Source organism: Pterocles gutturalis, unplaced genomic scaffold, assembly GCF_000699245.1.
Source record: "Pterocles gutturalis isolate BGI_N339 unplaced genomic scaffold, ASM69924v1 scaffold23058, whole genome shotgun sequence".
Taxonomy (NCBI): Eukaryota; Metazoa; Chordata; class Aves; order Pterocliformes; family Pteroclidae; genus Pterocles; species Pterocles gutturalis.
Window position 1 is genome coordinate 100,326 of NW_010123645.1, and position 18,854 is coordinate 119,179.

At 38.7% G+C, this 18,854-nt stretch overlaps 1 protein-coding gene across 1 annotated transcript in view; it reads right to left on the reverse strand.

Annotated features, from left to right (window-relative positions):
• Positions 1 to 6,621: 6,621 nt before the first annotated feature.
• TRIM66 (tripartite motif containing 66) overlaps positions 6,622 to 18,854 on the reverse strand; it is a gene marked incomplete at its 5' end in the record, with an annotated part of 31,562 nt that continues 19,329 nt past the window's right edge. The window contains 10 exons of the mRNA XM_010077991.1: positions 6,622 to 6,681; positions 7,004 to 7,222; positions 7,828 to 7,980; positions 9,118 to 9,192; positions 10,719 to 10,842; positions 12,381 to 12,688; positions 13,461 to 13,635; positions 14,353 to 14,413; positions 17,605 to 17,833; positions 18,004 to 18,276. Of these exons, the coding sequence (XP_010076293.1) occupies positions 6,622 to 6,681; positions 7,004 to 7,222; positions 7,828 to 7,980; positions 9,118 to 9,192; positions 10,719 to 10,842; positions 12,381 to 12,688; positions 13,461 to 13,635; positions 14,353 to 14,413; positions 17,605 to 17,833; positions 18,004 to 18,276 (1,677 nt within the window). The remainder of the gene's footprint in view (positions 6,682 to 7,003; positions 7,223 to 7,827; positions 7,981 to 9,117; positions 9,193 to 10,718; positions 10,843 to 12,380; positions 12,689 to 13,460; positions 13,636 to 14,352; positions 14,414 to 17,604; positions 17,834 to 18,003; positions 18,277 to 18,854) is intronic.

An 18,854-nucleotide genomic window follows, 5' to 3' on the forward strand; every position in this document is an offset into this window, starting at 1 on the left:
ACTGTCAGCTCAAAAGATCATTGCTCTGATTTCCTTGTTCAGCAGACTCATGCAAATCAATAATTCGGGCATGGCAGAGATTTTTGTGGTATTTAGAATACCAAAAGTAAAGATGAAGACTTTCATTTTTCTCGAGTGGTATGGAATATTACTTCTGGGGAGTCTTTACAATGTTCATTCTCTGGAGAAAATCCATCCTGTTTGTCATATCCCTGAGATAACCTCGCTCAACCAGAGATTATCGTTATAGTATCTGCATTGCCCAGGCCACTGCGGCTGCTCCCATGCTGTAACGCAGGGGTACATTTGCAGCAGAGGATTGAGCACCACCCCATTCCTTTTCACTGTATAAAACTTCCCTGTAGGTAAGAAAAGGGTTGTGTGATTCTCAGTAGCACTCCAGGGCTGGAGGTGCTAACGTCAAGCACTGTTTGCAGCACACTGCCACAGCCATATCCCCTCCTCTGTAACGAACGCTTTTAGCTGGGCATCCCGAACCTGAAATGTCACAACACCTTCACTGAACACTGCTAGACGATAATTGTGCAGCCAGGCCTGAGGGCTATATTCAATTTCCATCTCTGCTGCTCACTTGTTCCCTTAGTTTATCATGCTGTTTTTCACTGTTTTAAATGGGAAATACTTATAAATACATCATAAAGATGGATGAGAGCCAGTTTACCAATGCTTCTAAAGACCTCAGAGACCACAGGGAAAAAGAGGAGTGTCCTGTGTTTGCTTAAAGCATTGAATTTTTTAATGTTATTTCTCAAACTGAAGCCCAACTGTATGTGTTAATATACTGCACTGCAGATGCCTGAGGTATTTACATTTATGTGTACAATGCAGCACAGAGTTTGGGTAGGATGTAAGGATGAATTTTGAATTGATTTTCACTTTAAGCTCTATACTAGTTTTTTTATTTATACTGTAGAATAAAATATCCTATAAGGTTTTTGTTTAATTCCTGTGATTTACAGAACACTTTTGTATAGTCTGCTGGTTTCATAGGTATTATCCCATTCTATTAATATTTTCATTATGAGCGATGAAGGATGTTTCCTATTTGCTGTTCGGCTGCAGGAGAGAACTGTGTAGCTTGGCCCAGTGATCTGCAAATTCTGAAGTGTTGCACTATGCACCACAAGCTACACAATACAGTATAGACATGTGCATAAACTGTTTCCTTGCCTTCAATTTAAGCCTGTTTTAATGCTGTTGCAAGAAGCATTAAAAGTGTAGTAAATAGCAAAAATGCAATTATTTATAGAATGAACACACTGACTAAAAATTACCGTACAATCCAGAAATGACTACATAAAATACCCCACTACTCCAGTACCCTAACTTTCCTACTGTAACACAGTTTGTCTGTTTTACTTTCAATGTCTGAAGATAGCATTGTTCTGCTGCTTTTTCATGATCACTCTACACTGACGTTTGCTGGGCCCAATATAAAACCAGATTAAGTTCTGTGAGTTTCTATGACCATAACTCAACATCTGAAACACTACTAGAGCACTGTGTTTGTTCATTCAGCCAGGAGATAATTCAGCCCAGTGCAGGCAGTCAGCACAAGACCTGGCAACCAGCTAAGTCTATAATGTCTATCCACAGGAGCAAATCTCACCTTTTCAGAGGTACAATCCAAACATTAGGTCTGATTTGAATGTTTTATAGTGTTTTCACTGTAAATTTCCCATAAGGCATCTCATTACTTTCCTTTTTGTCCCATACCTGCACTACATCAACTCAAGGAAGTCTACTGTAAAAAATGAAATAGCACCAACACATTTTCCTAGAGCAGGATATCATGGAATAACGAGCAAGTACTGAATTTATAAGAGATGTAAGAACCATTGCTGCTCTTACTGAGCTCATCAGAAGCATGAGCAGGCTAATAAGCAAACAAGGAAAAATATTTAAGTATGTTTCATATCCTGCCAAAATGTCAGTGTATAAAAATAGGGGTTTTTTCCATCTAAAGTGTACTCATGACTGTTAATGAGAAACATTGTCAAAAAGCCATTCTAGTGTGGCAAGTAATCAGGTGCATGAGGGAAGGGAGGAATGTTGGAATAAAGGGCACACATACCATCTCAGCACAGACCATCTAGGAACATAGCATCTATGTTACGCCTAAAATAACTAAGTGACATCTCTATCATCTGTACTGGAAACCTGGATTCCCTCCCTGACTTTCACAAAAAGTGAGTATCAGGCTGCCTCTGAAACACTTCTGTACTGACATAATTGTCCTAGGCACTGCAATCAAGATCAAGAACAGTAACTTACAAACTAACATCCACAGCACAACTGTAAATCAGTGTTGCTACTTCCATAAAACTGGTAACCATCTCAGACACTCTCCAAAAGCAGTAAAACACTCCCTGACCTTCAGGTACTACCCTATTTGCTTTGGGAAAAACATTTGCATGTCTTATCTCCTTAAGCTAAAAAGGACTTTTCTACAGCAAAAATATATTGTGAGATAGAATTTGCAAGGAATCTGTTACAAATTACATCCTATGCAGGAAGAAGTTATCTGAAAAGTATCTTTCAAGAACCTCTTTTCAGACACTTGGAATGAAAATAGAGCAAGTGGAGCCAGATATGTGACACAACAGATTTGAATGTTGCTATTTCTCATCTCCACAGTAAGTATTCCCACCACAGTGAACACTTTTCACAACATAGCCATCCAAATCCCACATTCCTACTGTTAAAGATCCTAACATAAATTTATATGAAAGTCTGCTTAGTAGACTAAATGCTACCAATCTCCTAAATGCTCTCATGAAAACGCACAAAACTACACACTAAATTGGACTTTCATGAACACTTACTACAGGACAGGAGCAGAGAGTGGGGTAACATTTCTCAAGAACCAATGACTCCACCTCTCATTTCTTCTCCTGATCTACAAAGACAGCTTCAAAAAATGTGCATCCTCCTTAGCCCACAACTACTGCCTATCTTTATTTTCCCTCAGATTATCTCATTGATATCTAACTAAAGTCAGAGAAACTCAGCTGGTATTTAGCTTCGAAGTCTACTGCCTGCATTTTACACTTGAAGGAATTGCATGCCCAGAAATTTTTCCACATTCTCCTGTTTATACAGTTAAAAAGTTACCTTTATCTACAAATTCTCTCTTAATTACGTCTAAAGGGCAGCACAGCTGTAACACTGAAAGAAGGATTCCTTACCCCTCAAGCCAGGAGGCCTTCAGGTCAGAAAGCTGCTGCTGATAGTTTTATACTCCCATAAACTAAACCGAGAGGAAACAATAACAACAGAAAAACACTTGCAGTATACACTTGACTTTTTGCCAATAGAGTATTTTTGTTCTAAGTTTTGTAAATTATTCCATAATTCTTCAATTTCTAGCATTTTCAATTTTAGAATATCTTTTCTGATTCCTTCTGTTTAAATACACTACAACAGGTTTTTCATCTCACTAGTAAGTGGTATGTTCCTTGGCACTTTAATGTGTACATACATTTAAACTACAAACATTTTTTGTTACTTGTTCATGGCAGGTTTGGTTCTCACTTACACTAATTGAAAAATGAAAAGGTAAAATATCTACTTGGTAGTAGACATTCCAGCACAAATGTAAAGCTGATCTCCTGTGTTAGCATAGCTGCTTTTGTAACCATTCTGCTTTGCCATCGGTAGTTATCAACAACTTAAGTGTTAAATGATATTATATAATCCATATTAATTGAAAGCAGATATACCCAGAGCAAAAATTTCAGAATGATGTGCAAAAATACATTTCACATATTTTATTGTCCAGCAAAGCACATTACACATATAAACATGCAGTCATTTGATAACCTGAATTGTTAAGCACCTGTTTGTATTAACTCTAATACCATTCTGCTGTAATGATACCGGGAGAAGTATGTCCTTGAAATTGTCTGTAGAGGAATGAAAGACAAATTTGTAGCTGTCATTTCTTCTTGAACAGACCTATTACTGAAGTGTAATTAATCTATTTTCCAACTGCTTAAGCACAAAGAGGATTTTCCCATTCTACATGTAACACATTACTAAAGACAAAATTGCTTGCATTTGCAGGGGCCTAGTTCATTCGCTGGGCTTTCCACAGTGTTCCCAGCATTGGTTTCTGCTACACTTACTTCCAGTGGAAAACTTCAGGGGCTCCTCCTTGCTTCCTTTCCTACACATTCTGGATTGTAAAACAGGCTGTGTGATAGAAGAAAAAGTAACTACTGAACCTGACTTGAGAAGAAAGACCCTTCCTTTCATACCTGTCAGTGCCGTTACCAGCATGCAATTAGACTTCAACAGGGTAAATGTCCCAAGAATTTATGGGCCATGGTGGTATGGTGTCCAGCAGCAGGACCATCACACACTAGCAATTTTAAGGCAATGTCCGAGATGGATAATGTTGTTCTTACAATATGCAAAGTATTGTGAGGTTGCTGACCCACAGATTTGTTTGAAAGTATGCGAAGTCATACATATGAGTTCAGTTTTTGTTCTCCTTATCAACATGACATTAATTTTGCAAATTTTTTTTTTAACTGTTACTATGTCTTAGAGAAGTAATCAAAAACAAAGTTAGACTTAAGAGAGCTCAGGCCATAGAGTCCTGCCAGCACACATCCAAAGTCTATCTTATATATGATGACAAACTGGTACACTTCTATTTTTAATACAGTTATAATATACCCTGGATTAATTTTATTAAAACAAGTGTTCTCCAAAACTAATGGTACAGTTAACAAACTTAGAGCCTTTAAGAAATAGAAGCAGGCTCTTGTTGACTCTGCTCTTCCAGGAAAAGAGGAAGTCATCAATAGTCTCTCCCATTTCTACCTTTGCCCCTAGATGAAAGCTACACAGTATATCATGTTTTGCACTATTAATGGTAAAAGATAGGTCTTTGGTGGAGGAATTAATTACCGACTGAGAAAAGGTGACTCCTGTAGCACAGATAAGGGTGATTAATTCAGTTACCAACCTGTACTCATTTCCCTGTGCCAAGACACTTACTGTTTTGAGAACAGGAATTTGACAGAAAGCAAACACATGGGAATTCACATACAGAAAATGTAAAGGCTGTCCCTTCGTCTCACAGTTTTTCCAGTCAGCTTATAATATCCAGACTTTCATTTCTTCAAAGAAAAGAAAACATTAGCTCACTACCAAGTTAATGGCAAACAGTAAGTCACATAGATAGCAGAATATAACAATCACATCTTATTATTTCATATATAAACCTTTACTTTAAAGTGTTATCTAAAATAACATACATGGTTACCAGACCAAAGAACCCATATAAACTATGCTGAAAATATAATCTTTATTTACAGGAACCTAATTAAAATTAACCTTAACTGCATTTGAGATCTGCAACAACTCTTCTCTCGCAGAGCCAGACCACAGCCCAGCTTTGTGGTGCTGGGCAGAGCTCTAAGGAGGAAGATGCCACTCACACACAGAAAGAAAGCATTGGCCACGCAAAGATCTGTCTCACCTGCTTCTGGAAGAGGTGGGAAGCACCTTTCAAACCATCACTCTCTGATCAGGTGTCATGTCTTGTTACCTATCCCACCCTTCAGGCTTTACAATTACATGCTACCCTTAGATCAACTGAACTCTAAAATTGCTCTTCCAGGCCTTGGTGGTGTTCTGCCAATACACTGTGGAATTTGGTTAAAAAAAAAAAAAAAGAGCTTAGACATCCTTTCATTCTGTCTGAGCTTCTACATATACATTTTATCATCATCTTCTAGCTCTGTTGGTAATCACAACTACAAGAAATAAGCAAAGAAAATCAGGAATATATGACGTTATTTTATAGGCACTACTATAACCAAGTAATTTGCTTCATAATTAATTTACTGAATTCCAGTATCTGCTTTAAAATAAAACAACTGGCTTGGGTTGTATAAAGATGCTACCTTTGAGACCCAGGAAATCCCACACTGCTTTACCGAGCACGAATTAGATATCAGAAGAATCATTCCTTGCAAACAGAGCATCCAGTATGCACTCAGAAACAGCTCACACAGAGCCCTAGGACTAGCACTATTAGCACTTCTTCTTTTGTGACTTAATGAAAATGATCTGCTTCAAAAGAAACAGCTAATCAGGTAATCACATCAGACTGTATCTCACAAGCCTTGAGCAGTCAAGTTCCCAGAAAAATCACCGAACAAGACAACAGGCTTTTATGATTACACATTGTATTTATCACAAAGCATGGCCAACATTCACACTGAGTTGCAACATTATTACATGGTTACCTGTGCTCTATAAAACAGAGATGTCCTGTTGAACAGATTATAAAATGGTACTGCAGTATTAGATCTTATTAGCATGTTAATTTTAATCATCATTACCTATTACCAAAACATGAGTACTTTAGTGTAAACACTGCAAAACATATACATGATTTAACAGATTGAATATTGACAGATTCAAACACTTTATCTATCTGCAAGCTCTAGAAATAAGGCATATGGTCAGCATATTAGGAGAGTTTAAATAAACAGCCCAAGTGCTTTGCTTTCCTCCCACACACCTTAACTCTGTCAGTTATGCTGCTGGATTCCTCATAGCAAATCTCATATCTTGAGGAGGTCATACCTGAGGAAGGCTGTTAGCTGGCTGAAACACCATTCTTTTAGTTTTTTCACTTTCCTGTGTACAAAGGAAACAAACAGTAAATAGCTAGAGAGCTTAGTCTTCTTAAAAATCTTGGCAGAGTTTTCTGCTAGGAAGATAACTGTGTGGCCTGAGAGACTTCATTTGTTCATGTTCACACATTTTTACCCAACTGACACATTATTCCACTCAGAGGATCTTGACATTAAATCGTAGAACTGATCACATCTCTGTGATAGAAGCTTGAAGCTTGACAGTTTTCCCACACGGCCCTGTCAAAACTTCCCATCAGTAGCTGTAAACAGAGTTAGCAGGGTGGCCACTTAGCAACCAAATGCTTTTGCTTTTGCAGTCTTACAGCATGACGCCGTCTCCTTTTAGGCTGAGTGCACTCCTGTCCGTATGATGGCCACTGAAAATCTTGGGGCAGCATTTTGCTATTCTGACTCTCTGCTTCTTCAGAATCAGAGTCTTCTTGTTGCATTGCAGGAAAATGCCTATCTGGATAAATCTCCTTCAGTTTGCCCTCAAAGAATACATCTAGGCTTCGTCCAGCCTCAGCAACCTCTGAATCTGGCTGTAAGAGAGTAAATAACCAGTCAGTGTTACTGCACATGGAAATCATCAAGGATCAAAACCAAATGACTACCCTACCCTAATGTCTCACCCTGGTTCTGTCTGCTACATCTCCATTAGTATCTTGCGCACTTTCTACAGCCCATTAGTCCCCCTGCATTTACAATGTAAGTAAAAACCAGATGCTGCTATTAAGGAACATGTTTCTGCACGCCTAAGAAAAAGAGATGTGCAGTGAACTAGAAAGAATAGCAGTCATTATTGCTTGGGAATTTCTGTGCACCTGAATTTTCCCTAGCTATTTTGTTGGCTATGACTGGCTTCTCACAGCAGACTCAGCATCATTCCAAAAAGTTGTCCTTAGTGGATGTCCGTCTTTAATTTCAGATCCACATTATCTCATGTTCTCAAATCCATACATATCTCCATTTCTGTCATTCAAAGAAAGAAAATTACACAATTTCCAAAGAGTAAAACTGATTAACACTTCTGTATATCCCAATCCCACATCTGATGTCAATGGAGTCAATAGTTACACCAGTGTGACAGCCTGAACAAGTAACCCTCTGGTTTGTATCCCCCCGCCCATGCATATTAGAAACCTACATAATTGAACTTTGCACAGTTCCAAAACATGAGACGCACGTCAGTCACAAGTTCCTCAGGTGCAGAATAATGGGACTTGTCCCTTTTTTGCAACTTTTTTCGGATGACTGACAAATCCATTGGCCTTTTGATGATTTGATAATAATGCCGAGCCTGCAATAAGAATAAAATATGAGCATGTACCCTTTTTAATTAAAACATTTCCTCTCCAGTGACTTCTATCCAAGTATGGACAGAATTGTCTGCAGAGGTTTCCTTGCATCAAGAAGAGCTCTAGTCTTTTGGTGCCTACACTTGCACATTATCTTCCTGGGTGCAAAAATGGTTTGATTAAAAATATATTTGCTCACAAGTTTCATCTTGAAAATAGTACACTTCAATGATTACTCTGCTATTTGCACTTTCTAAAGTTTATCCCCAGATATAAATGTCATCATTTAACCATAATCAATAATATATGTAACATTGACAACTAGCTAACATTTCCCCCAAGCAGTTATAAAAATAATCTGCTGAGATACTGGCAGCTGATACTGTGGGAAGCAGTCTGCCAAGACTGACTAGAAATATGCTACTGTGCACTCTTTTTAAAGTTCAGCAGAAGTCTTTTTCAACGGGCACCAGCTACTAGGATATCACACCCCTTAAATCTTTCTGGGTCAAAACCTACTTGTTAGGTAACATGTTTCATCAGTTCACTGCAAGCTTTATTAGGTGTAATGTTTTTTATATTGTTATTTGGACAATTCCATCACATTAAATGGTTTTTTCCTCTCATTTTCCTCCTCCAACTTGTTCCACGTTGTGCTCTATTGTTACAGTAGTGTGAATCTAAGCCTTCCTTAAAATAGCCTGTTAATATTGGAAACACGGATGAAACAGTAGTCTCCCCTGAACACAGTCACATTACCACCTTTGTGCAAAACACCAGAAAAGAGGGAGTCCAGGGTTATTTCTAAAGCAGACCTCTCTTATGGCAGTGCAATATTCTCCACGTATGCATCAAGTCAACTTTCTTAATCACTGGAACCCCCCACATACCTTTAGTATCCTACCAGCATCTTAAATTGGCACCCAGACCTGGCTCGGGAACATTGGCTAGCATTTACCTGCCTCTGACCTGGCACCTTCAAAGCACCTGCAAGAGAGAAACACCTACCCTTCCCTTGGAAGCAATACTGTTCAGAATAAAAGCTAGCTAATACCTTTCAAGAAGACAAAGGAGAAACTTGCAAGGTGTGCCAGAGTATTCTATGGATTCCCTCTGACCCAGGTGTGTGCAGTACTTACCAGGGGGCTGACAGGTTCGTGGAATGGGAGGCTCATACTACTGCAGAACAGGGAAAGCACCAGCTTTTCACACTTCTGTAGAAGCCAAATTTTAAATTTTAATTCAAAACAAGCGAGTTTCATTCTTGCCTTTAGTTAATCAATCATACTAACAACAAAGGAAGTTTTCATGTAGTCTGTACATTTCTGATGCAAAATGGCACGCTTCACTCCAATCTGGGTGATGTTTTGCCTCCTGGTACTTTTATAGTTTTGAAAGTGAGGATAGTCAAGAAATGCAAGAAAAGAAAATGTAAAAACTTTTGTATGCATGTTTCTTTCCTGGAAACTCTTGGAAATTCATCGCTATCACTATTTTCTTTCTGCACTCCAAAAGCATTCCTTGGCTCTTGACTAAAGAACAGTAGCATCAGTGTGGAAACAGTTAAATGGAAGATGTTTTACACTCTTCATATCCATTCATACAACAAGTTGGTAGTACTGCATGCAAACAGTTCCATTTAATCATTGTCAACTTGTAAAATATTTATACTAGTCTTTGTTTTTTTCACTGATGCAAAAAATGCACTACAAAATATTATAAGCCATGTTTGCTCACAAGCAATGGAATTTCTAATCAACTCCATTTTCTAAATAGAACCTCACTAATCAAGACCCACATCCCAACTATTTCTGGCCAGTTGTACCCAATCCAACAGAAACAAGGATCACATCAGCATCAAGAAATTATGTCCAGCTCTTCATGGACAGCGTAGCTCAGATCTGGAAACAGCATGGATGAATTCGAGCAGTGCTGTGGCTATGCTCCTAGGCCTTGCCAAGGGGCCCCAGTACTCTAAGAACCATTGCTGTTGTCTTTATTTATGGTGCCCAGACTAGATCAGTGCCTTATTCTAGGCTTCATTTGTGCAAGGCCAGCTCAGCAGCTGCACTCAGCTGGGTGCACTTAGCCTCCCTGTCCAGCTGTCACCAATATACACAGGACATTTATTTGGAACCTGTGGCTTCCAAGTACCAAGTGGACTTTAAGAAAAGGCATTTTTTCATGGGAGACTGTGTAAAGGAAACCAGTAATGGGGACGTAAAGAGATAAGCTTTCATCTAGGCTGACTTAACAGTGCCTAAATGACATCTTCAAGGGGATTAATGGTATATGAAGACTGTATGACGATTTCAATACAACTGAAAGTCAAAAGGTGTCTACATCACAACAAATTATATTGCAACTGGCATAAGCGCATGTCTGAGAAGGTGCCAAGTCTTAAAGGAAAAACATTCAGTGTCACAAAGCCAGGTAAAGTTGACTCAGGAGAGCTTGCTCTGCTGCTGAGTGTGACTTCCCTGTTCAAAGGTGAAAGGAATTCCAGATCTGCATGTTTCATCTTTCTATAACATGTCATTAATTTTAAAATTGAACAGCAATGTCTGTATAGAAGAGAACAACGTAAGTGAATACTAACAATGCTTTTGTTGTATTCATTACTCTCTGAAATATTTGAGTAGCAACCAAATCAAAACAGTCATCTTTCCAATGAAGAGGCAAAGCCTCATGCTGAGATCATGTCTTTTTTCTAAATAGCACAATATACAATTATTCCCACCTTCTGGTCACAGTCATCAAGGCCATATTGTGCATTATAGCTGTTGCTGTAGCGCGTGTTTTCACAGTCATATTCTACCTCCGGCTTCACTGGATTACGGCAAAGTGTGCACACCCATTCTCCTCTGCAAAACAAGAAACCAAAAACTCGTGTCAAATTTTGTCAGCAACCTTGTCAAATAACAAATTTCAGGAACCCCTGCATTTGGAAACAAGTCTCATCCTTAACTGGCATTACAATAGCAGCCAACCTGAAGCCCATTGAGGTAGATGTTCTTCAAGAGACTTGAATCTAATTTGAAGTGTAATAACTTAGATTCCACTCATTGCGCTTCTTCCGTCACAAAGACAAAATAGTAAGTGTTTGAAATCATGTACCGGCAGTGTATGCAGCTGCATTGATTCAAATGCTGTTGTTTTTTTAAAAAAAAAAAAATATTAAGGAAAAATAGACAACAGTTGGGTCATAAGAGAAGACCAGACACATTTGATGATTGATACATTTATTATATATTGATATGATAATTGACATGTTTATCTAAAAAATCAGCATTGTCAGAAAAGGTCATAATGTGTGCTAGTACACAAGTTCTCAAACCAAACAGACATAATTCTGCAGAGACATAAGTGTCCTTCATAGTAGATCAATTTTCAGAAACCTCTTGAAGAATTTCATGAAGGCAGTGATGCAACTTCTTCAACACCAGGGCCTGAATAACTACAGATGAAGGTATACTAAGGAACTATGAATACAGAACTTTAGTTAAGGGAAATCATTTACTTCATTAGAATTTAACTTTGCCTAGGAAGTTTATTTTAAAAGAAAAACTTGTTTTTCATATTGTTTTGAAACTAGAGGTTTAATAATGACTTTGCTATTAGAGAAAAAAGTGAAAAGCCAAGAGATGGAAATTCCTGCTTTTTCAACAGAAAGAACAAACCAGAATCTCCAAACTAATATCTCACAATGTATTTTTCTCAGCTGATACAGTTATTTGGGCTTGGCACAAATGAAGTATCCTCTGGTCCCACCTGGTAATGCTTTGCAACAGAATTCAGGATTATACACCACCAGTGATGCACAAAATTCAGCCCCACTTTTAAAGTTTGGTATGTGGATATGTACCTAATTTTGGCTCTTTATCACATAAAATTCATCTGTGACAAGTTGCTAGGGAATGTATGTCTTAGGGAAATCAATGTCCTCAACATTTCTGCAAAAGCCCCAATAATCCTACATTTCCCAAAAAACTGGCTAGACAACTGAATAGGAACTCACTGATTGCTCTTTCTTTGTGCTTGTCACTGTTCTTGCAGAGAAGAGATGCCTACGCCACAGATGTTAATGAGAGTTAAGATTTTATTTTTCTCCAGTAAGTCATAATAATGTTTTAAAAGCTCAGGCCTGCCACTTCCTTTGTTGTACTGGCCACCTAACTGCAGAAAGGGCATACAAGGCTGGAAACAGTTCTTGTTAACAATTCATCTAGTTCCTAGTGTGCAAGACAATCCCTCTCTTTACGAGAAAAGTAACAAAAAAGGCAAGTGAGAGATGCAGTCCTTGCCCTTGTGCAAGGTTGATACATACATCCCTGAGGATACACTCTGCCCTGAGGCAGTGAGCAGAAACCAAGTATATTAGGGAAATGTCACACATACTCACACTGGAAAGCTGAGAAGGGCTGGAACATGGCAGGAGAGATGGAAGACCTTGGGGCAGTGATCACAGCACAACAGTTCTCCTCCATTAAGACACACAGCACAGAAATCCTCATTTTCAATTGGATTGGCTTCCTGAGTAACTGGAGATTTTTTCATGATGGAAATGCCACAGCTAAGCTTCTGATCAACAGATGAAGTATCTTCAGAAGAAGATTGTGCCTGTCCTGTAGCCTGGGATATGAGAAATTTTCTGTTCTCCAAGTTCTCCTCTTTGGATTTCAGTCCTTCAGGTGGACTACCTTTATTTATCTTGAAGGAAGAAAAATCTGGGATCATACAATCATCATTTTCATATATAAGCATGTAACAGCAGTGGTTATCTGCAGACAAAATGGTTTCTCTGCAGTGAACTCTACTGGAGAGGGCACTGTGGTTGAGCAGGCCCACACTCAGCCCCATGTCTGCCACTGGCTGTCCAGGCCACCGTGATCAAATCATTTCCTCCACATACCACAATGTCATAGCACGGTGAGAGAGCTGTACAGATTTCATATAACAGATGATAGGAACATCTGAAGATGATAGATACTTTACAATCTTATTAACAAATTTTACAGTAAACAGCTCAAAAAAATGGTATATTTATTTGTTCCCACCAGAAAATCCCATTTCCTTCTGTGGAAAGAAGTTCACACTCAAGACTCCAATGAAGCAATAAAATACAAAGCTCATTAAAACCTATTTCACTGTGATTCTGGAATCCGTTCCTATCACTCAAATGTGCATTTAGGTCAGTTTTAAGCTATTTATCCTATATTTGTAACTAGACAGATGAGCTAGGTTGTTTGCTATAATCCAACAATCCTACAGCTATCCAAACCCAGAGACAGGCTTCTCAGAAATGGAAGTACTGGAGAGCTACACAGCAAACTAAAAGCTGTATTCTCTATTCAACCCATCGCAGAAGTGTCCAAGGGTGAAACAGACTTGTTTAGTGTATAATAACTTTCAGAAACTGTGGGTACAAGCCAGAGGGATAAAGGGAAGAAAGCAGGTAAAGCCTCAAGGAAATTCCGCTCACCTTTATAGACATACTTGAAGACTGGGTCCCACATTCAATTATCAGGAGGAAATTGCCCTCCTGCTCATTGTCCTGTGGCTGGAGCTTAAACACCGGCAGCTCCCCTGCTTCTGATGTACATATTTTTAGACGTTCTAATCTCACATAGGGGATCTTCTGTTCCTTAGGGCCAGCTCTACAATCAAAACGACACATGGTTAAATTCAGCCATATTCCACAAAATTCTCCTCGCTACTCAGTTTCAACATTTTTCACACACTATTTTTTGTGCTCTTCTTCCTTTGTAACAGTGACTCTGCTGGCTAAATACTGAAAATATGGAGGCTTTTTCACGTGCTGGTTCTTTAAGAAATGTGAATGTGATAACTTTAAATTAGTATGTGTAAATGCATTACCAACTTCTGTGCAAAAACTTTGCCCTGCTCCACATATTTTTGTTTTAATTTTTTCCAATTTAAGTTGTGCTTGATACTTTTTGGTATGGCTGGCTTCAAGCAGGAACACAGCACATCGTCAAATTTACTTTAAAATATTATCACAGCAGGAGCTGAAAACAAAATTTTATAAAATTGTTGAGATAACGTTAATCCTGTTCCCATTATATTTTTTAGGTTTAATTGGGGCTAAACAGTTTCTCATTGTTTAAGTGAGATAAGTTTGCAAATATTTATTCATTCTGGAAAATTACACAGAATAACAGAAATACATGAACTCACCACTTCTTTTAAACTGTTGTTTTCAAGTTTAAGAAAATACAACTTTCAGAATTTTTATCTACAGGCAATCTTGCATTCTTTTGAAGTTCTCAGTTATCATTAAGTATGACAAATTTTCTAAATACATGTATAAAATTCCATGGCCAGTGCTTTGGTATAAAAAAAGACTCTGTTACCTGACATTCTGATTGCTTTTCATATCCATTTCAAAATGTTCCTTTTCACAGTTATTGGAATCTGGAACAGAAGATAAGAAAATGAATAAAATATTTATAATTCCAGAGTCAGATTAGGGTAGAAAGTACTTCAATATTCATGTACTTCTGACTGGTGTTTAATATGATATCATAAGTGAATTATGGAATCATTTAATCTATATGTGTACAAAATGTGTATGCTATTTTCTATTCTGGGGTACAGGCTTTGTCCTTCTCTTTGCTTTTAACCACAGCTTCTGTACTGCATATGAGGAGCCTTTCCAAAATATTTTGTCAAAATGGTTACATTCCCAGGGAATAATATATGTACACAGCCATGCCACATTCATCCATATATATGGAACATAAGTAAGCCTCTTTGCTATACAGCCTTCACTTAGGCAAAACAGACCTACTGAGGTCTGAACCCCTGAGGCTCAGGAAGTCTCTGTGGTCTCCTGCTCCATGCTAAGAAACTCCTGGATAATCCTAGTTACTGGAAAACAGGAAGGAAATTTTGCCTCCCATCTCCCACTGAGGGATGAAAGCTACACTGTATGATTCTTTTCTATCCTCCAATGTATGTTACATCTAACCATATGAATTCAAAACTATCCATTATATAAGCATTCAAGTAACTGTAGCTGTTGACTGATACTAGACACAAGAGTAACAAAACAGCTTTGGAGAGATGGGGTGGGGTAGAGCCAAATGCCCTAGTGCATGCCCTCGTAATCACCAGTCCACTGACAAATTTCATAGTAACTCCTTCTTTTGTTAGGAATTAGTTTAACATAGACAATAGTAACAAGAAAACAAATCAAACATCATGGCTATCTGGAGATACACAAGTGCCAGGAAAATGCTTTTGTAAAGAAAATCTAGCTTGGGTCAATGGTACCAAACCCATGGCTTGAAAGCACTGTGCCTCTAAGATACTCTGTTGTTCCTAGCCACGGGAAACACAGTCGGGACTGAGAAGGTGCACTTCACATCGCTCCTGAAGAGTTATTCACTTGTGATTGGTGCTCAGGTGAAGGGTGGTAGTCATGGCTCTGGACAGAATTACTACCCACTGAGCTGACAGAGCAGCTCCCGTTGCATGCTGTCAAACCAGAGGATGTTCCAGTAGTGCTGGGTTCCTAATATTAATTAACACTTCCATCAGCAACTTGGCTCATGGAATAATAGTACCTCTAAAATTTGGGGGAAACACCGAACTAAAGGGGTTGCAAACACTGTGAAGAATGTTTAGAATGAAAAAATTTTCTTAGCACATCAGAGAAAAAAAAATCTCCTAATTGAGTAAGACTGAATTGAGATAACTGGAAGTATTATGCTTATGAAGGATCAGATGAATGTAATCACAAAGGAAAATAATGACTAGGGAACTGTTCTGTCAAAGGAACTGAGGGTAATGTGGACCATTCACTACATGGGAGTCAACCAAGTAATGCTGCTGCAAAAAGGTGAATGCCATCCTGCAGTGTACTACCAGCAGTGAGGAATGTAAAACCAGGAAGCTGATACCCTGGCTCTGCATGGCACCCCAGAGGCCTCAGCTGCAGCACTGCAGTTGGCTGTGGCAGCACTCCGTAATTGCAGAGAACCCAGAGCAGAGCAGCAGAAATTAGATGGTTTTAAAAAATCACAACCCTGACCCATGAGGAGAGATTGAAAGCATCAAATTTGTTTAGTCTAGGAAAGAAAATGGGAGGGGAGGTTGTTTACACAAGCCATGATAAAAGAAAAGTGGCTGTAAGAGGGAAAATTATGAAATTATGTACAATTGTTACCACATCCCTTGGGGCCAGCATAAGAAGTACGTTGTAAATTAAGCTGAAATGTTTAGATTTGATATTAGACAAGGATGAGTCATTGGAGATATATACCAGAAGCAGTGGGGTTTGGCAGCACATTAAGTGCTACTGAGAGCCACTAGCAAAGATGACGTTGCCTTTGAAACAAAACGAATCTCTGTCACTGCTGCACACTGCATATGATGACTGTGTCTCCCCAAGTCTCCCCTCACTGCATGCCTTTAAACAGTGAGAGCATGATGGGAATTGCTCACTCCTGATCCTTCCTTGTGAAAAGGGAGCATATGGAATTCAATGCTCTAGTCTTTCCACCCTCTTGCACAGCAGGACCCGTGCTTTGCACAGAGCAAATTTGTAGCATCTGCTATAGCTAGTGAGGTTCTGTATGTTGGGGCTGCTTTCTGTGTGTAGTGTCACACGATCCAAACCAGACACTACAAAGCTGCCCCTCTCAAAGACTCTTAAGCCTGACCAAGTGTGATGGGTTTGCCTCAGCTTAACCCAGGACACCAAGACACAGCTTTTTAGGGGTGTGCCTGATTCTTATAACTCACACAAATGATTGTGGCATAATTGTCACAGTTTGGCATAGTGCATATAGGAGAAGACAAATACATTTCCTTGGCTCACTGAGCTAGGCCTCCTTTGTACTAATTAGAATTCTCTGAATAAAAATACAGCACAGAGCTAGAAATATTAATTCATCTTTTACAGAGAAAAGCAGCCAAATATTGGCATAAGTCACAGGATAACAGCTTGATCCTGCAATCCCTTGCTTGCCTGAATAGTTCCATTGACTTTTAGAGTTTGCAGGAATGAGGCTTTCCAGTGTAGCACAAGGATGCTGGCAATTTGCCCATGAAAAGAGTTAAGTAAGGTCTAATTCTCCATTAGGGCTAAAGAAATAGGCCTTGGCTGAAGGGAATGTTCCACAGTAGACAGAGCCAAGCAAAAGAACATACTGTGCAATATATTAACCTAACAAAAACGTGCTATGCTACTGATGTGAAGGACTTCGCAGAAGGCACATTACATTTCGGAAGTAATTTTTTTTAAAATTTGAATTTGGACTCTTCAAAACAGCTCTTCAGTAGTCATAACTGCAAGTCTCATTAACAGGAGTGCTTCTAAGAGAACTGATACTGCAGGTACTTCACACAGACACCCTTGTTTCTGGCTCATAGATACTACAAATTCAAGGCATATGATTTCCATGTTTTTTCTCCACAAATGAGATGAAACACGCTTTTCCATTGGATTAAGTACCCTGATAATATTTGAAGCTTGCTGGAAAAGCACATTTAGATGTAAGTACACTTATAAGCATACTACTTTGCAATGCTTGCAGTGCACAGTGCTAAGAAAGAAAGACAAACCAAAAAACTAAATGAAATAATGAAAAGCCTGGTACCTTCTCTGCTTCTAAGTTGTCTCATTCTAGTATTCATGGGCAGGAAAGAAGTGTTGCTGAGCAGTTCAGGAGGAGAAGTGCAATGTTCAGATTTTTTGATTGAAAGATTAATAGGTTCTTCCAGCACTTTTTGCATAGAAAGAGTTAATTCATTAACTACATCTTGCCCTGCAGTAGGCAAGCTGTTTTCTAGAGGATGATCTACAGTATTGTCACCTTCATTTTCCAGCTTCAGGGGGGAAAAAAAAAATACCAAATGTTAGTTTTCTTTCTTTCCATCTTAAGAAAACAATTTGTAAACAGTTTTCAAATACCAGATAAAGAAAACTGGCTAACAATAACACGTGCTATCAATGAAAAGGGATTCCCTTTCAGTAGAGGAGTTTGAGTCATTCCTACCTTGCACTTAGTGATGCCCTGGAGTGCATCACCTGGTGTAAGGCCAGCAGCAGCCCCAGGGCTCAGGTCACTTGGAGCTCTGCCCAACATCAAGCTGTAGCTGGGCATGGACTCTGGTGGAGTATCACAGTCAAAAAGGGCATTCGGGGATGGGCCGAGCATTACAGCAGCTGCACCTTGCATCTGTGGATCTGCCGAGCTAGATAATCTTGTTGAAGGTAATTCCATTTCTAAACTGTTTGAAAAGCCCACAATGCTTAAGGATGCCGAATGCTGGGAAAAGAAAAAAATAAAAAAACAAACACATTAATAAGCTTCTCAGCAGAAAAATGCTACTGTTCTTTCTATAATGGATGAGATGCTCTGTTTCAGATACACGTAATCAACCAGTTGTGCCATGAGGGCTTGAAACTATTTATTGTAATCTTACACCTTTTCCAAAAGCTTTAGAGTTTCCACTGTTAAAACTGAAAACTGGAAAAGCAGACACTAATGTTACTCTTCCATGATTTACAAAAAATATCTTCCTTTGATCAGTCCAGGGGATCCTAATTTTTAACTTGTTACAATAAATGGGAAATCTAAGCATGTAGAACATTGTACTAAGTCAATCCTTGATTTAAACCCTACTAGTTTCCATTAAGTTATTCCAGAATAAATAAGATTCAGATCAGAAATTCTAGAATTTTATTCAAAAATCATCGTATCACTTTATTCAGAAAGAAGATTCAGAAGAAATAAGATTCAGATCTGACAGAAGCGGATGAAACTATTGTTACCGGTAATGATGCTGAAACTTTATGCTAGTTAGTGAGTGCGTCCCATTAAAACCTACGGCACTTGCCCTTTAA